General features: G+C 35.8%; 4 protein-coding genes across 8 annotated transcripts; 1 reads left to right on the forward strand and 3 right to left on the reverse strand.

The window, feature by feature from the left end:
* Nucleotides 1-1,447: 1,447 nt before the first annotated feature.
* Nucleotides 1,448-6,956, reverse strand: LOC123866907 (beta-1,3-glucan-binding protein-like). 4 transcript variants are annotated; one of them, XM_045908682.1, is made up of 8 exons: nucleotides 6,656-6,956; nucleotides 5,759-5,997; nucleotides 5,511-5,665; nucleotides 4,022-4,185; nucleotides 3,256-3,507; nucleotides 2,307-2,455; nucleotides 2,087-2,188; nucleotides 1,448-1,746 (listed from the first exon to the last, which is right to left on the reverse strand). In XM_045908682.1, exons 1-8 carry the CDS (start codon nucleotides 6,708-6,710, stop codon nucleotides 1,630-1,632), a joined length of 1,233 nt encoding a protein of 410 aa, XP_045764638.1. In that variant the 5' UTR covers nucleotides 6,711-6,956; the 3' UTR covers nucleotides 1,448-1,629. The 4 variants fall into 4 exon arrangements, with proteins under 4 accessions (XP_045764638.1, XP_045764639.1, XP_045764640.1 ...); XM_045908683.1 differs by lacking the exon at nucleotides 6,656-6,956 and adding an exon at nucleotides 6,143-6,247; XM_045908684.1 differs by having other exon boundaries at nucleotides 1,449-1,746; nucleotides 5,759-6,037; nucleotides 6,656-6,955.
* A 1,600-nt stretch (nucleotides 6,957-8,556) lies between these two features.
* Nucleotides 8,557-13,743, reverse strand: LOC123866908 (beta-1,3-glucan-binding protein-like). The gene is made up of 8 exons (XM_045908686.1): nucleotides 13,094-13,743; nucleotides 12,225-12,417; nucleotides 11,680-11,834; nucleotides 10,694-10,857; nucleotides 10,069-10,320; nucleotides 9,590-9,738; nucleotides 9,168-9,269; nucleotides 8,557-8,723 (listed from the first exon to the last, which is right to left on the reverse strand). Exons 2-8 carry the CDS (start codon nucleotides 12,411-12,413, stop codon nucleotides 8,607-8,609), a joined length of 1,128 nt encoding a protein of 375 aa, XP_045764642.1. The 5' UTR covers nucleotides 12,414-12,417; nucleotides 13,094-13,743; the 3' UTR covers nucleotides 8,557-8,606.
* A 195-nt stretch (nucleotides 13,744-13,938) lies between these two features.
* Nucleotides 13,939-16,660, forward strand: LOC123866910 (m-AAA protease-interacting protein 1, mitochondrial). Of its 2 annotated transcripts, none has more exons than XM_045908689.1 (4): nucleotides 13,939-14,134; nucleotides 14,637-15,092; nucleotides 15,289-15,487; nucleotides 16,437-16,660. In XM_045908689.1, exons 1-4 carry the CDS (start codon nucleotides 14,132-14,134, stop codon nucleotides 16,619-16,621), a joined length of 843 nt encoding a protein of 280 aa, XP_045764645.1. In that variant the 5' UTR covers nucleotides 13,939-14,131; the 3' UTR covers nucleotides 16,622-16,660. The 2 variants fall into 2 exon arrangements, with proteins under 2 accessions (XP_045764645.1, XP_045764646.1); XM_045908690.1 differs by lacking the exon at nucleotides 13,939-14,134 and adding an exon at nucleotides 14,142-14,259.
* Nucleotides 16,661-16,670: 10 nt separating this feature from the next.
* Nucleotides 16,671-22,511, reverse strand: LOC123866903 (lipoamide acyltransferase component of branched-chain alpha-keto acid dehydrogenase complex, mitochondrial). Its single transcript, XM_045908674.1, has 9 exons — nucleotides 22,206-22,511; nucleotides 20,679-20,842; nucleotides 20,029-20,216; nucleotides 19,412-19,536; nucleotides 18,902-19,141; nucleotides 18,478-18,744; nucleotides 17,990-18,118; nucleotides 17,818-17,889; nucleotides 16,671-16,916 (listed from the first exon to the last, which is right to left on the reverse strand). Exons 1-9 carry the CDS (start codon nucleotides 22,296-22,298, stop codon nucleotides 16,752-16,754), a joined length of 1,443 nt encoding a protein of 480 aa, XP_045764630.1. The 5' UTR covers nucleotides 22,299-22,511; the 3' UTR covers nucleotides 16,671-16,751.
* Nucleotides 22,512-26,098: the final 3,587 nt, after the last annotated feature.

Below are 26,098 nucleotides of genomic sequence, written 5' to 3' on the forward strand. Positions count from 1 at the left end.
GTATACATTATTTTAATTAGGAACAACATTAACACGAGTTGATTTTATTAATAAAGAGCGTTTTGCTCGTTTAAATTTTTCAAAAAAACATAAATTAATTTTTTAAGAACGTATTCATAAACACTATCGAAACTCATGCGCGGGGCAAGCTCTCGGAGGTTATAAATTGGTCGGGACCGTGCCTTAAGGTGCATGTGACGGGTCTGCCCGCGAAATTCAAATTTAATTTGGTTTTTCGCAATTTGTAAATAAAGACAAATTAGGCTTATGGCTTTCTAATTCCGACAATGGCAGTATGATCTTCACAGGATTACATAAAAATCTTTACTTGAAAGTGTTCAAGAAATTAGTCCATATAATGGGTTTGACATGAGTTATTCACTAAACAATTAGTCGATACTATAATAGCTAATTTCTTAAACTGGACCCTTTCAAGTTAAGATTTTTATATAAACCTGTGTGGATGATACTACCATTGGCGCAATTAAAGTGCCATAAGCGTGCTTTGTCGTATTGGTTTACAAATTGCGAAAATCCAAATTAAAGAATTTCGCGGGCAGACCCGTCGCATCCACCTGAAGACAAACAACGCGCGACGGTATTGTATCTAACGCAGCTGCTATAGAATTTACAATACGGCATAGAAATATAAATTAAAGTCGTGTTTAATTTGCTTCATATGGTTCCTGTATCATGCATGCTCTCAGTTCGACGTCATATCAATTCCCAAGTTGCGGCTGACGCCAATGCCGTCGCGAGTTATTTTGTCTGTTCAATGTTCATGTTGTAAAAATGTTATCGTTGTATATATTTTTCAAAAACATAAAAAAAAACATAAGATGGATTAAGAGAGTAAGGTTGAAATATTATCTAAAATATAAACAAAAATAAACCTTATGGTATGTCTTTTTTTTTAAAGCGAATCTTATGGTTACTGTGTAGGTAGGCCTGACTTCCGATTGAAATATCTGCAAAGTGCCTATTTACCTATTAGTAGTTTCACGCATTTCGCTTCTTTCCTTTTTTCTTGTATAAGTACTTGTGTTGAGCATGAGGAATATCGCGATAAAAAAAACCGGCCAAGTACGAGTCAGACTCGCGCACCGAGGGTTCTCCTACTCGGGTAATTTTTCCGTCATTTTGCACGATAAATCAAAGACTACATAAAAATAACTAAAAATCTGTTTTAGGGTGTACAGATAAAGCCCTTTCATATGATACCCCACTTGGTATAGTTATCTTACTTTGAAAATTGAAACACATTTTAATTTCTTTTAAATAATGTAACCACAAATTCACGATTTTCGAATTTATTCCTTTAATTGTGCTATAAGACCTACCTACCTTGCCTTTCATGATTCTAGGTCAACGGGAAGGTATAGATTTTCTTGACACACACACACGGACGGACGGACGGACGGACAGACAGACAGACAGACAGACAACAAAGTGATCCTACAAGGGTTCCGTTTTTCCTTTTGAGGTACGAAACACTAAAAAAACTTTTTAAAAAATAGGTAGGTATGTTTAATTTCTCTATGTATTTCTTTTTTACTATTCATATTTATTTTTGAATTGTGGTTTACCCTGAATCATGCAAACGTCGACTTCTGCACGTGTCACGACGCTCTATAAAGCCCAAACCCGCACGTAATCCACCTGAAGGGAAGCGTTTCGTCCATCGTTTTGGTCGAGTCCCCATGTGGGCAACCAAGCTTCTCTCGCATCCCAAAAGTCAGTAGCAGCCTGGATGAATAAGAGAAATAGAAATAAGAATGTGAATGAAAAGTGCTTTGATTTTGCAATTAAAAAGAAACTTATCTGTGAAAAAAGAATCAAAATTGGGTGTAAAAAAGAAACTTGTCTGTGCAAACAGAATCAAAATTGGATGTAAAAAAATACCATCATGTTCACCATCCCGTTTTCCAAGTTTTAGTAAGAACTTCAAAAATTTCTTGCTTAATTAATTGTTTCAAACAAAATTATTTTGAAATTTACTGTTTCAAAAAGGATTTGTCTTTCAATTATGTTTGTCATGTACATCTAGGACCTAGGTATAATTAATTATTATTACTATTGAACTTACTTTCGGCGAAGAGTTCAACCATGGTTTGGGAGTGGGGTTTTGAACTCCATCGGGAAAGTATCCACTAGTACCACCGACCGCCAAGTTAATTATTATGTAGAACTGAAAGTAATTTTTTGCCTATTTATATCATTAAATAAAAATAAAAATAACGTACATACAGTTATTTAATATTAAATTATTAAATTATGATAAAAGTGGTTTTTTTAAAGAACTTTACCTTTTGATCAAAAGGTGCCATTTTGCTTCCGTAGCGCCAGGGGTTCTCAATGTTACGATTACTATCGAAATCTCCATATTTCCAGAAGCCACCTTTGCCTGGATCTACTTTTCCGAGTTCTACATTGTCGATACTAAATTTGATATAATCTGTAATGATACGGTCTCAAGTCTCATATTATGGTATTAAGGGGCATGAGACGGGTCTGCCCGCGAAATTCAAATTTAATTTGGTTTTTCGCAATTTGTAGACTAATACGACAACGTAGATTTATGGCATTTTAATTGCGACAGTGACAGTATCATCCTCACAGTTTTAGGTATATAAAAATCTTTACTTAAAAGGGTCAAGTTTAAGAAACTAGCTCTTTCTTTACTTTTTTTTTCTTAAACTGGACCCTTTGAAGCCTACGTTGTCGTATTAGTTAACAAGTTGCGAAAAACCAAATTAAATTTGAATTTCGCGGGCAGGCCCGTCGCATCCACCTTAAAATTATCTAAAGATAAATTGATGAAGATTGTGCTCTACGACAAATCTAGAATAATCTCTGATTTGACACCACGCGGTGCGGTTATAAATTCGCGCGATTATTTTGTGCAGTATGGAGTTGTATGGCGCTCACCGGATTCGCAGTGCGGGCAGGTGAAATTCCGTGCGTGGAAAATAAATCGCGCGAATAAAAATCTCTGTGCAGGCTAAGCCTTAATCGGTCACCTTTGACGATTTAAATCATCAAAGCCGAGCATTTATTTAGCACGATTATGTGAGAAACACAAATAGGAAACAGACTATGAAATAAATTTTAAAGGGTAAATATCAAATTTCACATAAATTATCTTGGGAACACACGCGTCAATATGACGCCTCGCGGTGCTGCAGCCATTGCTTCCCTCGCACTTTGTGTACCCCTTGTGCCCCTGTGTTGACGAGGCTGTAAATTGTCTCTCACCTGGAGTCCATTCTAGTTGATAAAGATGGAATGCGCTATTGTAGCCAGTGTCGTTTTTGCCGACCCAGTGCGCTCGTTCCCAACCATTCAATTGAGAATATGGCCCATAGTGCAACGTAGAGGCGGCCTCTTGAACGCCAATGTTCACGCCGTCCTGTAGCAAGTCGCGGTTGCCACGAGACTCCATGATGTCAATCTCGCCTGAAGACGGCCACGTCCCGTAGGCGTTGAAGGCGGGCATTAGCCAAATGGCTGTAATGGAAGCAAAAACTTGCGGGAATCATATTTTACTGTGCAGACAGAAGTCGGTGGGATTTATTCCTCTCCTGAAAGGAAAAAAACCAACCAAGTGCGAGTTAGACTCGCGCAGGGTTCCGTACTCGGGTATTTTTTCCAACATTTTGCACGATAAATCAAAAACTATTATTCATAAAAATGAATAAAAATCTGTTTAAAAATGTACAAGTAAATCCCTTTCATATGATATTTCACTTGGTATAGTTTTGAAAATTGAAACATATTTTAATTTTTTTTAATGATGTAACCACAAATCCGCGGTTTTCAGATTTTCCTGTATTAGTGCTATAATACCTACCTACCTGCCAAATTTCATGATTCTAGGCCAACAGGAAGTACCCTATAGGTTTCTTGACAGACACGACGGACGGACGGACGGACGAACAGACAGACGGACAACAATGTGATCCTATAAGGGTTCCGTCTTTCCTTTTGACGTACGGAACGCTCGAAATTGCGTAGTACCTACCTGGCCACAGCCAATCCCCAGCTGGCAACTTGGCGCGGGCTTCGACTCTACCATATCGGAAGCTGAAGGAATTGGCGGTGCGGATGCGCGCACTTTTGATAGGGTTCAGTATGTTTGTTGGCGTGCCTGTGCGCTCGCAACCAAACCATTGGGGATCTGTGCACCTGCATAAGGGAGGTTTTTTATTATTATACATCATATCATATAATATCATTGCCTATCTACTAGAGGTGTAAAAGTAACGAAAACGAGCGTACCCGTATGCATTCGTTACTATAACAATTAGTATTCGTTACTTTCGTATCGTTACTCGTTACTTTTGATACCACGTAAGATGAACGAATCGAGTCGTATTGCGTACGACAGTATGATGTCGCGGCGTCCGCGTCGCAACATTCGTAATTTGTAGAAAACATACTTAGGTCTACATTACATACAAAGCTGCGTAAGGTGCATTTTCTCACTTTTCCGTATTTTGAACCAGACGTGTGTTTAAGTTATTCTCAATTTAGTTTGATTTAATAAGTGTGGAACTACAAGTGAACTGTTGACAGAATCTACTAAAATATTTAAAAAAGTTACCTTGAGCTTGAGCTTATCTTAAATATCTATACTAATAAAAAAAATTAGAGTGTCTGTCTACAATTTCGAAATAACTGTCTCATTATTAAGCTCATATGGTTATTTGAACGATACCATAACAGAATCGTACGTTTTTAAAATTTTAACAATAAACTAAACAAACGTCGGTTTTTGTAACGTACGTTTTTAAATTCACCAAATGAGCGCGCCTGCGCGTAAAACATACGGTTAGCAAACATTTCAATACACGTATCTACGGTACTTGCGTGAACCGAAACAGTGTAGGAACGGCCATACGACGAAAGGTGCGAGTAACGAGATGCATTTGTGAGTAACGATTCGGTACTCGGTACTAGATGGCGCACCCGTTACTCAGTAACGAATACATACGGTTCACTACAGCTCTACTATCTACAAACAGTACCGACAAGTAAGTTTCTTCAGTTTGCTTCACATGGCAGTGCAGGATTAACGGTTTCGTGTAACAATTTGTTTATTTTTGCAATGCTGACCGAAGTCAGGATACAACTGGATGGGTGAGCTACTTCGAAGGCCTGAATTTAGCCATTATCTTATTTACGTGCCTCAAAAGAGCAAATAAGTTGTCGGTTTTGGTTATTATTGTTAGATTTTAAATCGAAAAGACGAAATCGTTCTTAGGCCATTGGTCGAATTCGAGTTGTATGCCCAAGAAAACCATTAATTTATTAATCCATTCATTTATTTATTAATCATTATAATATTGCTCCATTCTGTGATTAATTGGAGGAGTCATGAGCCACAGCAATGAAAAATACGTCAGAAAAAAAAGCTAAGATATTTATCAACACAAACAAAATCACAATCACAACAACACAATATGCCACACTAAAAAAAGGCAGTGAAAAAATTAATGTTAGAAACTCACCTATCGGCTGGGGCTCCGCCATCGATGTAAAGACGGCCACTTGATAGGAACGACTCTCCGAACTGATCTGACGTCAGTGAAGGTCTAATGAATAGGATTCCATCATCTGTAAATGAGTTCGTACGGTTGTTGTTGTAGTATTGAAACTCCCAATTCTGTAGAAATAAAATATTATGTTAGTAGATACAAGATACCGGAACTCTGTAACAATTTTATTACGAATTCAGTTAGATGAACGATAAACTTACGCCGCCGCCAGCCAGAGTGTTCTCATGCTGCCATGTCTCAAGGTTGAACTCATCAAATTCATCAGCAAATATCAATGCTCCCGAACAAATAGTGTCTGGAGCGTGAGTTCCACCCACTGTTGTCACGCTAGGTAGACATGGCTCTACCATGTGGAGATATTCTGTGCCTACACTTTGTACACTTTTTGGGACCGCACAAATCAACAGTATCACTCCAATCCAAATTGAGGAACACATGTCTGTAAAATTAGACATCTCGTTACAGTTCACACCCCAGAACTGAAAATAATACCTATACTTAATCTTTGTTCTCTCATTGAGATGAAGTAAATAACTATGGTTTATTATACTACATTAAAATAATAAAAACAATAAGCAGCATACCTATAGAGTATAGGTAAATAGTATAACAAATCATTCATCGGCGGTAGTATCCTGTACATAATTAATTATGAAAGGTGAGTCGAATCGAAGGTCATTTTATCAATATTGTAGATATTATGTGACTAGATGGAAACATTCTACGTAGGTATATCGATGGATGGAACATTACTTATTTACTATACTTACAATAATAATTATACATAATAACTACTTACGAGTAGTTATAATAATATATGATATCTATTTGAAAACAAATAAAATGTTACCCATTTAGTTCCATTCTACATTAAAGAGTTAACTGAATCTGTTACCTATTAAGTTAAAATAAGGATAGCAAAACGAATCGCAGCATATTTTGCCGACCAATCTACAGCATTAGGTACCGACGCGCGACGTAAGTAAATTTTAAATCTTTAAAATTATTAAAATTGTGGTTTAAATTCGAAGTGCCTACATTTTTTAATTTTTTATTAAGTAAGTAAATAATGATCTATTTTGTGATGACATACTTACTCAGAGGCTCTCCGATCAATGGCAACAAAGAATGAAGGATCACTTTTGTAACCATACCGCTAACCAAGCGATGCGGTTAAGAAACGACTAGGGCATCTGACTAGTTATGATCAAGGCACATTGCGAGAAAGTCGAATGCTGGACGTCAAGTTTCTAAATTGTTGTACCTAAAGTAAACTGAATTATATGTCCACTACGTATAGTAGGTAAGAATTATTTCAAGTTAAAAGGCCAGCCTATTCTCGTATTCACTTGTAAGGGAATACCTACTACTGAACGTCATTCCGTGCGCAACATAGTATTAACACTCATAATATGGAACAAAACAATGTCATTACACATGATTTAAGGCTCCGGCTACACGGACCATCTTGCCGGCGCAGTTTTAACTGCACAGGTAAGACGCAAAAGACTGAACCGTGCAGGCCAAACAGTGCGGCAAAATATTATTTCTATCATTTTGTATGGAGCATATCGCACTAGAGCGGCGCTGCCGCGCGTCGCGGCTGGAGAGAATATTGTGCAGCGCGCTGCCGCGACGCGCAGTTCGGCTGCAGTTCAGTTCGAGTGCGTGGGCACCTTAACAGATACACTTTTACGTTTATAGCATTACGAGCTGATGCCCGCGACTTCGTCAGCGTGGGTTTACGTTTTTTGGAATCCCGAGGAAACTCTTTGATTTGCCGTGTTAAAAAGTAGCCTATGTGTTAATCCAGGGTATAATCTATCTCCATTCCAAATTTCATCCAAATCTGTTCAGCCGTTTTTGCGTGATTGAGTAACAAACATCCAAACATCCACACTTTCTCATTTATAATATTACTAGAGGATGCCCGCGGCTTCGCCCGCGTGGATTTTGTTTTTTTTTTAATCCTGTAGAAACTCTTTGATTTTCCGGGATAAAAATAGCCTATGTCCTTCCCCGGGATGTACCCCAAGTCTGTACCTTTCATTAAAATCGGTTCAGCGGTTGGGCCGTGAAAACGTAGCATACACAGACACACTTTCGCATTTATAATATTAGTATGGATTATTAGGATAAGGATTAGGATTAGGATATCAGGATTAGGATTAGGATATCAGGATTAGGATTAAAATACAAATAAGTATGGAGTATGAATGTACTCTGTGCAACGAAGTATTAGGACACAAACGCACTTAACTGCGCAAACTGGCTTGTTCAGACCGTAAACTATCAGATAAGACGAAGAGTGTAGATATTCATATTAGGTACAGTTGTAGCGGTGAAAGCCTAGTAGTCCGCCTTCTTAAGACTCAGCAGAACTGAGGTTTCTGGTTTGTTCTGTATCCTGAGTTAGTAGGTATATTTGTTGGATTTAGATGACGAGACTACTTGACTGCGGTTTGGATTGCCTGTTTAGTCAGCAAGTCGACTGACAATGTGATTCCCCAATTCATAATCATATCTGCCAGAACTAGTGCAAAATTCTGTCTGACGTTTTGTAGTTTTGCAATTTTTCTCTTTCTACTAACACAATAACTCATTATAGTAGTCAGTTTCTTCTTTTCTAGGTAAGTAAATGGAAGCCCGCGACTTCGTTCGCATGAATTTAGTTTTCAAAAATCCCGTGGTAACTTTTCGATTTGCCAGGATAAAAAGCCCGTTTCCAGGATGCAAGCTAGGTACTATCTCTGTATCAAATAGAGCATGCTTGCAACTTTGCCCACATGATTTAGCTATTTAAGGATCCCATGGGATCTCTTTGGTTTTCCGGGACAAATCATAGTCTATGCCTTTCCCTGGGATACAACCTGTCTCCGTACCTTTCATCAAAAATAGATGGACCGTTAAAAGCAGACATACTAGCTAGTTTCGCATTTATAATATTGGTAGGTAGGTGTTTTCTATTCTGAGTTAAATTAAATTCAAAGACTTTCGTTATAATTTTACTGCCACGAAATCTTTAAAAAATAAATCACGAAAGAACATTTACAAAGCCCAAATGCGCACGTAGTCGACTTGGAGTGAGGCATCTCTTCCGTTGTTTTGGTTCAGCTGCCAGGTTGGCAGCCAGCTGTTTTGAGCGTTCCAGAAATCAGCGGCGGCCTGAAAACCATCCAAGCATTATTATAATATATATATATATATCATAAAGCTATTTTACAATTACATATTTTTTTTACAAAATCATACATAATATGTATCTACGTACGTATATAATATGTAGTAAAATTTTAACCTCTTTATACGGTAAATATACTTTTCGACCTCTCAGTTCCTCTCTGTCATGTTAACCTGCCTATTTGGGAAACTGTGTAAATGAAAAACCGTTATAAGTAATAAATAATTCTAGGCCCCCTAAAACCCCAGTTAAACAGGTTTCACTATGATTAGCTTATGCTCAACAGTTGGTAGGTATACGTTGCAATGCGACTCGCGCACTAGGTAAGTACCTGCTGTATATGACTGTACAGTCTACCTTGTTGTTACTGTCAGAAATCTTCACACAAGTGTCATAAAAATTAGGTATAATGATAGACTCGTACATACCGTTGGCGAAGTATTGCGCCAAGGTTTTGGTTGTGGATTTTGAACTCCATCAGGGAAAAAGCCGTTAGTGCCACCAACGGCCACATTCATAATTAAGAAGAACTGAAAAATATAAAAAAAATGTATGGATTAATAAAATAATGGATGCCACCACTTAAATACAGTCAACTACCTAATAGGCAACTTAGTAATTTAATAAATTAAATCATGTTTCATAAATTATCCCTTTCTTTAAACTTTTACAAAATTAGTTTTTCTACATATTTTATTACAAACGGTGGATTTGAATGAAAATTGAAACACAAATAGACCATGTGCGTCATTTTTATCCCAGAAAAACAAACGACTTTAAACAAGGTAAACCACACAGGAAAATGCTATAGATATTTAGCTAACTAAATATTAACTATGTACTTATCTACCTTTTGATCGAATGGAGCCATTTTGCTGCCGGAGCGCCAAGGGTTAAGAATATTGCGGTTTCTGGCAAAATCACCTAACTGCCAGAAGCCACCACTTGGAGGAGCTATCCTTCCTAATTCAATGTTATCGATGCTGAATCTTAAGAAGTCTGCAAAAAAAATTGTATGTAAAGCATATTATGGGCATAATGATGAGCTTGAAGTCACGCGGAGAGCAATATCTAACTTTGGTCGGACTTACTAGACTAAAAGTAATCAAATCAGAAATTAGCAGTGACAATGCGCGAGGCCCATAGCTCGAAGATCCAACCAATCGATGTTGGGGGTCCATAAGAGCTGGCGTGAGTTCTATACTAAACACCGGACACAACCGGATACAATCGGTTTAAAACCGTGTTCCGTGAACGTCCTTGAAAAATCCAGTAGTGGACATTTATCGGTTGAAGAGAAAGCGACGTTAGGCTTAAAAAATATCTAACCTGGAGTCCATTCGAGTTGGTAATTGTGGAAGTTACGGTCCCAGCCAGTAGGGTTTCTTCGGATCCAATGTGCTCTATCCCAGGCGTTCAGATCAGGGTAGGGACCAAAATGCAGAGTTGAGCCGGCTTCCTGAGTGCCAATGTGGACACCGTTACTCAACATATTGCGATTTCCGCGGGATTCTGTGAGATCGATCTCGCCTGAAGATGGCCATGATCCGTAAGCGTTGGCGGTTGGCATGAACCAGAGCGCTGGAAAACATAAATTGTTATAAAACATGCAAAATATGTACCTAGTTTTAATAAAATAATTTGAAGTTAAGTATACATTTTTTTATCAATTCTCCGTACAGATCCTTCGTTCTATCGGTTTATTTGGACATTACCCCTGCAGCTTTAGGATTGATGAGTTGGAACCCGGAGATCCGATAGCAAAAGTAGGTACATCATACTCATGATGTCATGGGAATGAAAGTGTGTAAAGAGTAGAAGTTAATGAAAGTACCATCACAAGACTACAAGATATACTTAAAACAAAAACGGCAGTGAAGCTGAAGAAAATGTTTAGAAATAAAATGCTCAACAGGTGGGATAGTCTGAATATAAGTTAAGAAGGACAAAATACCTGGCCATAACCAATCTCCTGCAGGCATTTTAGCGCGTATCTCAACGCGTCCATACCGGAAGTTGAAGGACTGGACGGTACGGATGCGTGCGCTTTTAATTGGGTTGATTATGTTACTGGGAGTACCCTGACGTTCACACCCGTACCACTGGGGGTTGGTACATCTGCAATTTGTTGTTTAGGTGTGTTACATATTATATTGTCACTAAAGACCAGATATCTGATATTCGGCGATTGCGGATTACCTATGTATTAGGGACGCGTTAAAGATGTATAAGAATTTACCAAGATTGTCCTTTATTTAGGTATTTACCTATGTGGAATGTCTAAAATGCCCTACTAATTAGTAGTGACTCTTGAAGTAACAGTTTTGGGTAGATCTCTATTTTTATTGCAGCAGTAAATATAGGAGTTTGTACATATAATAAAGTGCCACTTTCATATAATTTTAATCATTCTGTCGGTTCCCGTTGCGTTTGTTTCCGAGCAAATTCCTGAAAATCCTTTCTTGGTTTACTCTGCATTACAGATAAAACCAATGTACATATTATGTGAAATCTCACATTTTGCTGAGTCTATCTGAGCGGTTAAAACTGTACGTTGATATTATGTCAGTCAGTCAGTTTATCTGTTTGTACTTATCTAAAATTATATACCTGTAAAAATCAAATTAGCTGTTTTATACAAAGTTAGGTATCAATATGATTAGATATTGTGATTGCAGTATTGGGTATCGACTTAGGTATAATATTTATCCGTTAATTATTATAATTCATCAGTATAAATTACATAAAATTTTAGACTAATACGTGGATTACTTCTACGCGTTGAATCTGTGTTCTTTGCGTAGGTTTTGGGAGGACATTCCAATAATTCGTTTAAATTAATTTCTTAAATAATTAATTTTAACGAAATTTAATTAGTTTTACTCCGTGTGTGATGTTGTACTCCGAAGTCCGAATGTGTAGGTATTCAACATAGCATACCTGTCAGCAGGCTGGCCACCCTCGATGTTGAGGCGACCACTCCTGAGGAACACAGGGCTGAACTGATCAGCAGTCAGAGAGGGGCGAATGAATAAAACTCCGTCTTCCGTGAAAGAGTTCGTACGATTGTTGTCGTAGTATTGGAATTCCCAATTCTGTAAGAAAAATATTATTGGTATCGTATAAATAGTAGCAGGTAATAAAATACAAGTTTAAATTAAAAATTTATAACACCTCCAACAAGTGAAGGTTACAGTAACTAAGTAGAAAAGAGATGATAACTTTCAAATGGCTGAACCGATTTTCTTGGATTATAGCTAAGAACACTCTCGATGAAGCCACCTTTCAAACAAAAAAAAAAAACTAAATCAAAATCGGTTCATTAATTTAGGAGCTACGACGCCACAGACAGATACACAGATACACACGTCAAACTTATAACACCCCTCTTTTTGGTGGGGTTTAAAATAGGTAGATATGTATCTACATAAATACGGTAGGCATTAAGTAAGACATTAGGATAACATTATTTTAATACAACTTACACCGCCACCAGCTAAGGTGAGCTCATGTTGCCACTTCTCCAGGTCGAATTCATTGAATTCATCCGAAAATATCAGGTCCCCACCACAGACGCGAGCCGGCGCATGAGTGCCACTAACTGTGGTCACAGTTACCCTGCAAGCTGAAGCCACGGAGGCAAGCGCCACCACACCCACGATTGTCGACCACATTATGCTGTAATAAAATTTACGAATTTTCAGAAGTGGAAAGCTTGGGAATGAGTTGCTAGTAGCTTTGATAATTCTAATTAGTTTGTGATTTTGTGATTTGGTTCGTTGTTGGCTCTTCTCAGACCTGGGTGCGTTTGAACCCTCGTAGCTTTCACCTAATAATATCACCATTACATCATTACAAATTCAACAATTGACCTTCGACAAAAAGTGTACAATGGTCATTGGTACCCAATTTGAATAAATGATTTGACACATTATTTAATTGATCTAACGTGATGTGAATTTTCATTAGAATTTAGAAGTAAATAGGAAACCCAAGAATTTGTCATATGTTCGAAGCAGTGATGTTCCGTAAAAAGGCATATTATGACGACTATACAAGGGGGACTAGTCCTTTAACGGGTAGAAAGGTATCGAGACCATCGGCATCGACGCTATTCTCTCGTCCATGGGGATGACGCCTTAGTGCTAAGCGTCTGTAATCACTAATCACAAGCCTTTACCTACAAAGAGTACATAACTACATGTATTATGTAGTTATGTACTCTTTGTAGGTAAAGACTTGTGCGCCTCCAGTAATATTATGACCTGTTGACGTTTCTCGGGGAACACCCGTGACCATGATTTATGACCTAGGTCCTAAATAAATGGATTTAGGTATATAAATTAAAACTTACCGGTCTATAATGCCACAATGTGAAAATCGCTGAAGTGCCCCCTTATTTATACTTTATACATTGTAGATAAACTGAAAAGTACTTAATTTTTAGGGATCCGTGCCAAAATGGTAAAAAAGGAACCCTCATGGTGTGCCCATGGTGCGACTGCGTTGAAATTTTATAATAATATTGATTAAGTCGAAGATCGAGTGAGGTAAAGAGAGTTACATATTTAATCCTTTGGTACCGTATATACCTACTTAGTTTTTGAGTGATCACGAAAAATGTTAAAAAATTCTACTCCGGAGTTTAGAAAGCTAAAGATTTGTTAGAGTTTTGATGTCATGTCTCTACAGTGCAATTTTTTTGAAATCGGCTTTAAAAATAATCCTAAACTTATACCTTCTCATATTGTGCTGCCCGAAATAATATCGATCCTTTTTTTGAAGCGGTCGAATAATAACTAAGCCAATTAAGTATGTGCAATGTACATAGTTCAAAGTTTCTTGCCAAGGTACGGAACTACGGAACCCTTGGTGCGTTCGTCTGACTCGCACTTGACTGGAATTTTACATTGCTCGATAATGCTGGCAATAGTGCTGTATCTGCAGCGATCGACGATTGGTATCGCTTTAGGTAGATAGTAATTATTAAGACATCAGATATAATTAGTAGGTAGGTTACGCATAAAACAATAATAAATACCTAGTTAGGTTAGATTTAATTAAACATCATAATTGGTTTATTTATTTTATATTATTTAAACATTTTGGTTTTAAAAATTATTGTATCGTAGATCGTAAAGCCTTCTAGGACCTTTACAATTTTTTTTTTCTGAATGTAAATTATCTGACGCTTCATGCCTTCATAGATGCTTCATGGCATTTGAATTTGACAAAATGTTTGATTGAATAATTTGTTTTTAGGACTGTTTTAGGATGGTTTAGTAACTAATTATAAAAATGAGAAATTATGCAAGTTGGGGGATGTGTACTTAATACCTATGTAGGGAAAAAATCTTTATCGTTTAATATCTAAACACATTGCAATGGCGATATGGTAAACAAATTTGATAAATAAATATCATCCATGTCCTTTAAAATTATATCCAAATGGGTAGTTAGGTAGCTATAACCATGCTATGCCTATGAGCCTGCCTATCACCGCATACTTCGCGTATAAAGGTAGGTATTCCGTGCATTATTTTCCTAGCTTTCCGCGATGTTAATTTTATTTGGCAAACCCTCGGGTTGAGGAAATATTAAAGAAGAAATAACGAGACAGTCTACGGGCTTAAGCTAACAGTCGAGTAAAGTATATATTTATTTTCCTGTAATAAAACTAGAATGATACTTTTGAATATTTAGCAAAACCGTAAATGATAATTTTACAGCTTAGGCAATTAAGTACTACATAGGTTTACATTTTCTGTAGCCCCTAACTGGCAGAATTAATGAGAGTCCAGAATGAAAACTAACAGGCTACGGGCATAGCTACTTACGGCTCGTAAAACTGTGGCTACGGCAGCGGCAATTTACAATAAATAATTTCTGAATTTCAGATGATCGGCACTACAAAATATTTTGCCAAAGTGTGCTGGCCATTTGCAACGCGATGTGCGTCTTTCATGGAATCAGCTAATTGTCAGAATAGTTACTGTCAACCAAGTACTCCAAACATTTTAACATGCCAAATTATTTGTAAACGAAGTATATCATCGATCCAACGAGAGTTTTTTTCAAATTTTCGAGCACTCGAATCAAAGAGTAGCTTCAAAGATGACGCCAATATACACGGTTCTAAACAACACTTCGATTTCCTTAGCACAATTTCAAGAACTTTTATGTTCCGTCGTCGAGACAGTGATTTGCCGCAGAAACGAAAGAGACGAATTCCAAAGCTTATATTAGTACAAAATCCTTTAACTTGGTTGAAGACCAAGATAGATTTCACTGTACTAAGATATGTATGGGATCCTACCTTTGAAGAAAAAGAATTTAAATTTGGAGCTAAGCAGGTAAAACCCTAGAAGTCTGCTTTAAAAGTTCGATAATTTAGCTATCGTTTTTTAGCCATTTATTTAGCCATTTCGAATCCCTTAAAATTGTAGCGGAAAAGCTAAATATGTATACGTAATAAGTACGTATGTGTACATACAAAATTTTATTGAACTCGGGACGTCCATTGTAAATTGTAACATTCAAATCTTGCAGGCAATAGCTCGAGTGACTGAAGTTATTAGTGGCGGTCAATTCCATGAGTTAAACGGTCTACTTACAAAAGCAGCTCGAGCAAGTCTACTCCGAGAAATAGATCGAAACTGGAGTGATAAACAAAGAGTGTTACTGGCCCTCAAACGAGATGACATACAAATATCATCGCCACGAAAAGTCTATTTTATAAAAATAGCTGGTATGTTTTGTGTTTATACGAGTAGATTTTATTATTAAACATTGAAGTTGTCGAGAAATCAATTATTTCAATTTTTTGAAAAACTTTTTTAGATAAGACTTTTTAAAAGTTACAACACAATCCATACTATCCATACCTACTAATATTATAAATGCGAAAGTGTGTCTGTCTGTCTGTCTGCTACGTTTTCACGGCTCAACCGCTGAACCGATTTTAATGAAATTTAGTACAGGGTTAGCTTACATCCCGGGGACGGACATAGGCTACTTTTTATCCCGGAAAATCAAAGAGTTCCAATGGGACTCTTAAGAATCTATCCGTTAAACCGATTTATATGAAATTTAGTACAGAGGTAGCTTACGTCCCGGAAATTAACTTCGGCAACTTTTTATCCCGGAGAAGCAAGAGTTCCCACGGGATTTTCAAATAAACCTTAATCCACGCGGACGGAGTCGCGGGCATCATCTAGTATAAAATAAAAAGACTTGTAAAGTGTTTATCTTTAAGGGCCATCGGACGGCGACTTTTTGTAGCGATACAGCTGCGGTAACTTGAACGCGTTTCTGATATACAGAATCGTAGGCAAAGGTGGCAAGGGCCTAGGCGGTACTATAGGCATCGCTAGTACCGCGACCTTTGCAGCTGCATCGCTACTGTATCGCTGCAAAAAGTCGAGGTGGGCGATCTCCTTAAAATACAAAGATAGCAAATATTATTTGTTTGATTAAATTGATTGATAAAATATACCGCTCTATTGACTTAATAAGCTTGCTTATTATGATAACTATGCAATGATGCTACATAATAATGTTGAGTGACGTCATATTATATCAGCATACTTAGTTCTTATTTTAGAACATTATTTTATAGATATTTGACTTATATTATTGCATTACAGATATTATTTTTAGTATTACGAACTTAAGTGATTTTACTTTGCATATTGCAGATAAAAAGTTCTGTGACGTTGATATGGCTTTTCTAGCTTTGAAATGGACGCCAATAAACAATATTGATGCCCTGCTATTCACCGAGATATTTGCGCGCTTCCATCGCGAATACACCCCACACTGCATACCGGAGTGGACGATAGCCTATTTCAAAGTCACTCGTTTTGAAGTTTTGCGACGATAGCAATTTTATGAAACAATTTTATACGCCTGCATGATAAATTATAAAAAAATCACAAAATAATATTTTATTTTTTTCAACAAAAACATTGCAAAAATAGCTTCTTATAATATAAATACATGATCCCTAAGGTTTACAGATCTAAAATTAGCTTCTGAGGATTTTCTAGATAATCTTTTAACTGATTTGAGAAGCGGGCCATGGTAACACCGTCGATGACCCTATGGTCAGCTGACCAGCTTACTGATAGGATATGAGCTTTGACCACATTACCCTCTGAATCGAACCTCGGCAAAACCTGTAAATGAAAATTTTAAGTTGCAGTAAGATTATAACTGGCTTAACCACACAAGCTTTAAGTGTGGTTTAAAGAAATGCTTAACCCATTTAGCCCATTCAAACACACGTGTTGATAGGTGAGTTTAATAGCAGATTATTCAAGATGGGGGTAAATTAGTAATGTCTTACGTCACGAGCGCCGGGATAAATCCCAAGCGTAACGAGGGACTTTAGAGTAGCTCCCGACCGTAGCGAGGGTGTTGTATCTAGAATACTGAGTGAAGCACGGGGTTTAGGAGCACCACAGACAACGACAGCATTACCCCCATATTAATACTCTACTTTTCTCATCTCGCGGTGCAATAACACCACAAGAAACGTTTCGCAGATAAGTTCTGGAGGAATTTTCCATTATCTTTACTCTTTACTCTATGGCTCGTGTTTCTAGCGAGTGAAAGGGACGCGGGATGTTCTGAATTCAAATTACATTACATCCCTCATATATTCAGTAGAACATTACAACCCGACTAAGTCATAGGAATGCTATGACGCACATTATTACTGGTCTGTAATAAGGCATTGTCGAGCGAGTGGCGTGAAAACCTTGTTTAAGTTTTAAATGGCGAGAGTTGAGCCCATTAAAGTCTGCTTAGTATATCAGCTTATAGGTAAATCATGTCAAATTGCCTGTAACATGTTAAGTGACTAAACAAAAATACATAGAAATATTTAAAAAAGGCTTTATGGCAGCGTAATATAATCAAAGTAAACAATATGAAGTACGCACTATTACCTATTAGTACGCACTATTATCTTATTCATCCTTACACTTTCTTTCATAAATAAGTTCATATTATCTCTTGAAAAAATAGAGGAGCGCAAAGAAAGCTTATTAGAAAAATATTACTCTTTTTACCAACCCGTATTTTTCCTAAAGCTCCGATCGAAACTTGAGGAGGCAATATCACTGGTTTCGTGTAAGTGCCTCCTACCTGAAATATTAATAATGATTGGTATCATATATACATATTTTGCCATTAAACAATGTAAAAAGTAGAATAAAAGTAAAAGCAAAAATACAACAATACGTACAATGCCAATATTAGAAATTGTAAAAGTTCCACCAGTTAATTCGTTAAGCCCCAGTTGGCTTTTTAATCCTTTTTCTTGTAAAGAATTCAGTTCAATTGCTATTTCAAAAATACTCTTATGCTGCACGTTCTGTAATAAGCAAAATATGTATTTCATTACAATAGATAACTTTAGCGGAAGTTAAAAAATTAAGGAAGGAAGAATCTTAATTCAATGCGTAGGTTTACAACTCGTGTCTTGTACTCGGTACTCCGTATTTTAATTAAAACGGATCCATCAAAACTGATCCAATACATAAGTACTGTAAGTATTATTTTTTATAGAATAGGTCAAGATGGTTACAGTTGGAAGATCTTGGAAATACTACAAATTGTGAAGATAGAGTAGTAAATAAACCCACGGCAGTGCATCGTTGAAAATGAAAGATATAAAAATTAAAACAAAGAGCTGGCGAAATAGTATCACATATTATGCTATACATAACTCACCTTGATCACGGGTACTACTAAGCCATTAGGCGTGTCCATCGCAACGCCAATATTGTGGCTTGCTTTATAAATCAGATTTTCATTACAACTATCGAGGCTGCTGTTTAGCACTGGGTAAGATAGGAGACTCTGAGAAGCAGCTTTAATGATAATAGGCATGTAAGTCAATTTAACCCCCCTTTTTTGGGCCAGTTCGTTAAGTTCCTGCCTTGATTTTACCAGTTTTGTCACGTCATATTCATCACTAAATACAAAGTGTGGTATTTTCTAGAACAATAATATAATTTCACTAAAAATATTACAGTCAACAATAGTATTTTAAGATTAGGATATACCTACCAGCTATATTCCTAAACTTAAAAATGGAAATAACTCACGTTTGAACATTAAAATGCTATTTTAATATATAAATATCTAATCATACCATTGATTCTGTCATAGATTTGACCATAGCTTTCATAAATCCTGTAACAGGAACAACTTTGTCTTCCAAAATAACTTCTCTTGCGATAGCTGCAGTCATAGGAAAAGGAATTGCTTCTACAGCTAAAGTGTTATCTGGTACATCATTAGATTTATCTGCAGTCATGTTGAGGTGAGATAGTACGTCTTCCTTAAGTACTCTGCCATTCCTACCTGTCGCATTGATATTACTGAGGTCCACCTTAAAATAATGACAAGGTCAAAAATTCATTTAGGCTTTCAATAAGGAACCTGGGTTCAACACATTCAAAATAATATTTTTTTATCATATAATGGTGGGCATACAATTATTTTCGTCATCTTAGAACTTAAGCTAGGACGGCTCCCAAAAGAGGAATGCAATACAATCTACACACTTAGTCACTCTTCTTTTGAAAATCCCAATATTGTAAGCTGGCAGGGAAAACGGAATATAGTTTTAGGCAAAGTCTGTAAAGTTTTTAGATCTTACCTGAAATTGAGCAGCAATTCTTCTTACAGCTGGCGTTGTTAATACTTTTGTGCGTTGAATGCTTTCAGTTTTTGTTTTTGGCACATCTTTCGCAGCGTCAGTTGCAGAATCCGATGCCGGTGTATCTGTAGATGCAAAATAATTATCTTAGAAATTATATTAGTTGTTCCCATGTTTTAATTAATAATCCAAATGCATACTAATATTATGAATGCGAATGTGTGTCTATCTGTCTATCTGTTAGCTTTTCACGGGCCAATAGTTGAACCAATTTTAATGAAATTTGATACACATTTAGCTTACATCCCGGGAAAGGACATAGGCCACGAGATTCTTAGAGGCCCGTCCGTTTAACAGATTTATATGAGTATACAGGTAGCTTGCATTCCGGAAATTTACAAAGGCAACTTTTTATCCCGGAAAAATCAAAGAGATCCCACGGGATTTAAAAAAAACCTAAATCCACGAGGACAAAATCACGGGCATCATCTTGTACAATATAAAGTTTATACTCTTCCAACTCAACACAACAACAATATCAAACCCTCATTACAGAATTTATTATAATTACTATCCAAGATTATTAGTATTAACAAGTTATTCAGGACAATCGATACCTTCGTCCCCTGACGAATCAACTTCTATATCAACCAGAGGTTGTCCAACTAACGCAGTCTGGTCAACTTCGTGATAAAGCTTTGTAACGACTCCATCATACCGGCTTGTGATGGTCACGGCTGCTTTATCACTTTGCACTTCACAAATGTTTTCAAACTGTTGAACTTTATCACCTACTTTAACGAACCTGGAACAGTTATTACTAGTTATACACAGGACATACTAGAGACGGTTTTTATTACCCGACTGCGGCAAAGCCAAAAGGAAGGGTTATGATTTTAGCAGTCTATGTATGTTCTATGTATCTATGTATGTGTGTATGTATGTCTGTATCCAGATTCTGTGTGTTCCACCGTAGTGCCTAAACTACTGGGCCGATTTTGATGAATGAGGTGTCAATCAATTCGTCGTAAAAGTCCGGGTGACATAGGCTACATATGAAAAAATTGACCTAGGTAACGGATGTTACATCAAAAAAGGTGGAGGTCTCCAAAAATTTTTTTTTGCTATTGTATCGAGTGGGGTGTCAAATGAAAGACGAGTTCATAAATATAAATGTACTACAACATTAAATTAGCTTTAGCCCTCATTTACAAATCTTTATTCATGCTTTTTCGCAAATGAAAATATAACTTGTAATATTGCTTACCATTCTTTTATAACAACTTCTCGTATACCCTCTCCGATATCAGATAATTTAAATGCAACCGTTTTGTTAACCGTGCTAGTAGTGTGAAGCCATCGTGGCTTGAACTGGTTGTTTATTCTAGGAACGTAATTCGGATGATTCCATGAGTTACATGCATATCTCGTCTGGAAAAAGATTTTAATAAGTTATGGTAAGTTTTCTAAATGTTATGGAAAGTTCACTATTTAGTTAAAATTATACTATGTAGTGTTGTGATTTTTCAAACAAATTTATTTAAAATGCAAACCAAATCATAATACCTAAATAAGTACCTACCTACTAAGAGAAAGTAGGAAAAAACTGTACCTATTGCATTGCATTGATGGATTTATGAAGTTGATAACACATTGTTCTGAATGTGATTTAAAGATAATAATGAGATAAGATATTATTTATTATCAAATACGATGAAAAGTACCATTTTAATATTTTATAATTACATAATCAAAATTGACATCAATATAATCGGTTTTGGATTATTCGGCAGATAGGCTCATTTGCCTGTATTTGGATAGAACTTTCGTTACACAGAACAAATGAATATTAAATAAAAATAAAACTAAATGAGCTAAACTGATTGATACCAAACCCGATCTATTCACCTCAAGATATTTTTTTTCTTGTCGTATTTTTGTTTGTTATACCTATACACCTGATTGCTTCATCATCATCATTATCCACCGATAGACGTCCACCGCTGGGCATAGGTCTTCTAAGGACTACCAATGCCATGATTTTGCACCGCCTGAATTTTCAATGCTGCGATTTCGCTTGGGACCCTAACGTTTATCGGTTTTTCGAACTATTTGTATGCCCTGCCCATTGCCACTTCAGCTTTGCAACCCGTTGAGCTCTGAGTTGAGCTAAGTCTGTTACCCTGGCTCTCCTCCGGCTTTCCATATTTAATATGAACGGGCCTGTATATTGTGTGTACTTAATAAGTAATTTGTGCTTGATAAGATTAGGTCCCCAGTTGGGCCTTATCTATCGTACGTACAAGCTAAACAATTGTCTCTGTTTTACATTTTAATCACACTATTTATTTAAATGATAAAAACGTATCCATCTTTTTTCATGCAAAATTAGGATAGCTTCAATATACGAAATAATTAGGTATATAGTGGAATCTTTATGATTTGATATATTATTACGTGTCGATATATTCTAGCTTAAGACATAATTAAACAGTAAGTACATAAAATTAAATAAAGAAAATCCACGGTGAATTGCAGTGCTCTCTGGTGGCATAAAAATTAGCCCAGTAATCTTTAAGGAAAATGGTAATGGCAGAAAAACGCATCAACACACGCATTTAATATGTAGGTAGACCTACCGCCTCCGTTCTGTCGAGGGTAAAAAGTTTTTTCTGCCACGAACAATTAATGCAGACAAACTACTAACAATTTACAGAATATCACAAACGTGTCGCAAAATTAGCCGGCTACTAAAGAATAATAAGTTAGGTACTTACGCTCTTGGGTTACTTACGTAACAAAACTTGCTATATTTATTTATATTCCTTAAATTCACTAACCACTTTCTCGCTGCAAATGCCATTGTGTTAACCACACCACATAACATTCATTAGGTAACAACTAAAACACAAAACATTTTGACTATAAATCAGTAACAGTTCTTGTAGTGTGAACACAACTGAACGCTGTGAGGCCACATTATCAGTGAACCGAAGCATTGATTAGCATTTTAAAATAAAATTTAACATTAAATGGTGATACGTTTAAAGGCAAATGTTTCGTGAGCTCATATTACGTCAGCTATTCACCATTCGAAGAGGTCAGGGATCATAATGTGATAAAGTGTAAGTCTCTTTGATAAGAAGTCTTACGTTTCATAATAATTAATAATACCTAAGTACCTACTATACTTAATAATATATTATCGATCTACTTACTAAATCTTTATTGAATAGGTATGTATATTCACATAGTAAATATTGTTTGTGAGTTTGAAATCAAAGACATAAATTAAATTATATCTACTGGTTTGAAAGTGATTTTAAAATTACCTAGGTACCTACCTTTACCTACTTACGTAATTTATAGGTACAATACAATGATTCCAAATCATGTAATCGTGGGCGTTATTGATTATAAAACTAATTTGTTGTACAGGACTTCCTTTAATTAAAACCTATCTTAGAATTCTAGCGCCATTTAGTGATAGTGCTGTGAGTTGCTAATAGGTATTTCGCATATATCATTTTAAATACCTACCTACATAATGTTAGTTAATCAATGCTTATCTTTTTGGCATTCAACTTTGTTTACCTTGTCATTTTATTATTTTATGAATATCCTTTGCATAAAAAAAAACCATTCAATAAACGAACACTAAAAAAACTTTTTTTAGGTTTATCACTTCACGTCACTTCGACTTTGTGGCAATGTATTTTGAGCCTTTGGTTAACAGCTTATTGATTTGAATACAGAACCGAGTGGCTAGATTTTTAATGGTTGAGAAGGTGTGATTAGGATTATGAAATAATGTAACGTAATAAGCATTTGTTTTTATTAAAGACATAATAAACATGTTAATAAAGTGAATAAATACAATAATATATAATAATTAATAACGTTAATGTCATGCACGACGAGACGCGGGGGCAACCTATAATAATATATTATCAGAACAACATCAGTTTTGCGATTATACACATTATTTAAACCGACGACTTCTATTCTAAATAGCTAACGTGTATCACAGAGGCGCTCTGCCAATATTTTTTACTTACATTTCCCATTGTTCATCTGTAGGTATTAAGTATATGGAAGAACATAATGCAGAATGTTTGGGAACAGATTCATGTTGGCTTGCTTTCAAACGATGAAATAGTAAAAGCACGGACACTATTTTGGCAGGTAAGTATAAATGTCGTTCTAGCACTCTATTAAATAAAATAAATAATATAATCTAAAAATAAAAAAATCAGTAATACTCGTAAAACAATAACGCACCTAAAACGCACCCTAAACACTTGCTTTAACTTCGCTACGCAGAAGTCTATGAATACACGGATATTTATCACATCGCAACAGCTGCCTATAACACATATCTAATTATAATTAAGAATTTACAAAATTTACATTATTAGTGTTTACGGTAGAGTTAAAGCATAGACGACGTGTATTTTGTCAAATGTCACATATAACTTTATCTCAACTACAAAATATAAGTCCAAATGTGACATAAAATTTAAAACTGGCGCGGATGAGTATTGTTAATTTGGAGCGATTACTTTGGTTTCGTTAACTTTATTCCTCACAAATATAATGTGCATTTTGTAGTGCAGATTACGTACGGTTAATTAAAAAAAAAAAAAAAAAACGCATCGGTTGCCTTAACTCTCCCGCAATGTGCCTTTAGCTTTATGAAATGAAAATGGAGTTAGAATAAACATTCAATATAATCTAAACTAACTTCAGTAATAGCTGAACAATCAACAATTGTCTGTTTTGAATACTTAGAACTTTTTGTACTAAACGATTTCTGTAATAATCTGGTACAGATTTATAAAATAATGTTAACAATATAACTTTTTTAAATTAATTGTGACGATGATTTTTCCTACCATGCAATGTCGTTAAGAGGGGTCTCTCCGTCACTCGTATACAAACGTAGTTCCAATTTCATTTGAATATTAAGCAACCAAAGTCCATGAAATTTTGCAGACATATCTAGAAACTAATATCTATGCCTGTGGTTTTCCAGATTTCCGTTAAAATATTCGGTTTCAAAGTTACGCGGTCTTAAAAATTCACATACAAATCTTTGAGCCGCTATAATTTTAAAATTACATATTTTTAGAAAAATCTAAAATACCACAGGCACAGATATTAGTTTCTAGAATATGTCTGCAAAATTTCATGGACTTTGGTTGCTTAATATTCGAATGAAATTAGAACTACGATTGTATGGAGTAAGTGACGGAGAGAGCCCTGTTAAAAATTGACACGAGCTGCTTTTTCTATTATATGTAAGCATATCTTATTCGTTGCTTACTTTACTTTATAAAATGTGTCTATTTTCTTTAACTTAGAATAATGTCTAACTTTTTATAAAATTTAATTGAACACTAAATATAAATAAGTTATCTGGGTGGAAGTACAGTCGAATAACTGAATAATCACAACACATTTCGAATAAGTATTTATAAGGAGAGACCACAATAAACAATCGATTTTACGTGGAAGACGTTGTCATATAGATAGGTAGTTACATATTGAATTAGTTTTGAAAATATTAGTTATATTTTGCGAATTCGAAAATATATTAAGAAATTATGAATGCTGTTAAAATCTGTACATCACATATAGATTTATTGCTATTGTTTAGATTTGTTTAAATGTTGCATTCGGTCATTTTTATACTGCATTCTCGTGCGAATCATTTTAACCTTTAAATAATTGTAAGAATTCATAATATTATGATTACATGTTATGTCAATCCATAGTCGAAGTCGCCATAACCATACGCGCACTGTGCAGGAAATAATAGTAAGATACAACACATAAGATATAATTATATTATGTACTATTACGACCACATTTTAAAAGCAATGATTACATTAAACTTATATCAATATATTTTCATACATATACAAAGGTATAGAACATATAGTAAACACGTCACATATTTACCTTATCAATTTTAATTTCAAATCTAGGTGTTTTAATTATCAAAATTTCACTAGCCTTTTCCAATGTCATTTTTATATAATAAAAGCAAGGCCCACAATTAATGTAGTTATACAAAAAGTCATAACATCGAGAATAGTGCGACTCCAGCCTTAGATATATAATTTAGAAGCCAATAACATCGTTTACAAACAGTTTATAAATGTGTAATTAACATTTAGGAGTATCACAAACTGTACTTCTCTCTAGTTGTCCCATGACGTCAATAGAATTGATAACATAAAATGTTAACTATTGAGGTGTGGGTGCATCACATGGATTGGTGTACCGGATTACATCGTAAAGTATTTTGCTACATCCCTAAAAATTTTAACGATATAAGTGAAGACATAGATCGATATGTTATTGCTAAATACACCGTGGAATAAGGACTTAGACTCAAAGCTCAAAGCACACTGCGGCTGAGAAGCGACACGACGAGTCTTTTAAAACGTTTCAAAGAGATCTGAACTCTACGGAACATATTCTGCGACTATGGTACGCGCGCACATTTCATCGAGCGATTGGCCCATTGATGAATAGACGGCTCAAGGCCGATGCACTACGGTCCACCACATGAGTGAATACGCGTCACTTTCACTGCAGACGCCGTGGACTGCGGTGAGGCGAAGTTGGCACATCCGCTGCGGTGTGGTTGCACCAAAATTAAATTAAATTCTATCATCC

The sequence above is a fragment of the Maniola jurtina genome, chromosome 7, assembly GCF_905333055.1.
Source record: "Maniola jurtina chromosome 7, ilManJurt1.1, whole genome shotgun sequence".
Taxonomy (NCBI): Eukaryota; Metazoa; Arthropoda; class Insecta; order Lepidoptera; family Nymphalidae; genus Maniola; species Maniola jurtina.

What these genes read in the sequence shown, in the direction of transcription:
- LOC123866907 (XM_045908682.1), bottom strand. Translation starts at nt 6,710, where the DNA reads ATGGTTACAAAAGTGATCCTTCATTCTTTGTTGCCATTGATCGGAGAG. An exon ending in ATTGATCGGAGAGCCTCTGA is followed by an intron (nt 5,998 to 6,655) that starts GTAAGTATGTCA and finishes CTAATTTTACAG; the next exon opens with ACATGTGTTCCTCAATTTGG. An exon ending in GGTTGAACTCTTCGCCGAAA is followed by an intron (nt 1,747 to 2,086) that starts GTAAGTTCAATA and finishes TTATTCATCCAG; the next exon opens with GCTGCTACTGACTTTTGGGA.
- LOC123866908 (XM_045908686.1), bottom strand. Translation starts at nt 12,413, where the DNA reads ATGTGGTCGACAATCGTGGGTGTGGTGGCGCTTGCCTCCGTGGCTTCA. An exon ending in AGGAGATTGGTTATGGCCAG is followed by an intron (nt 10,321 to 10,693) that starts GTATTTTGTCCT and finishes TATGTTTTCCAG; the next exon opens with CGCTCTGGTTCATGCCAACC. An exon ending in CCAACTCGAATGGACTCCAG is followed by an intron (nt 9,739 to 10,068) that starts GTTAGATATTTT and finishes TTTTTTTTGCAG; the next exon opens with ACTTCTTAAGATTCAGCATC.
- LOC123866910 (XM_045908689.1), top strand. An exon ending in TTAAATTTGGAGCTAAGCAG is followed by an intron (nt 15,093 to 15,288) that starts GTAAAACCCTAG and finishes CAAATCTTGCAG; the next exon opens with GCAATAGCTCGAGTGACTGA. An exon ending in CTATTTTATAAAAATAGCTG is followed by an intron (nt 15,488 to 16,436) that starts GTATGTTTTGTG and finishes TGCATATTGCAG; the next exon opens with ATAAAAAGTTCTGTGACGTT.
- LOC123866903 (XM_045908674.1), bottom strand. Translation starts at nt 22,298, where the DNA reads ATGTTATGTGGTGTGGTTAACACAATGGCATTTGCAGCGAGAAAGTGG. An exon ending in AATATAGCAAGTTTTGTTAC is followed by an intron (nt 20,843 to 22,205) that starts GTAAGTAACCCA and finishes ATCTTTTTCCAG; the next exon opens with ACGAGATATGCATGTAACTC. An exon ending in GAAGTTGTTATAAAAGAATG is followed by an intron (nt 20,217 to 20,678) that starts GTAAGCAATATT and finishes TAACTGTTCCAG; the next exon opens with GTTCGTTAAAGTAGGTGATA.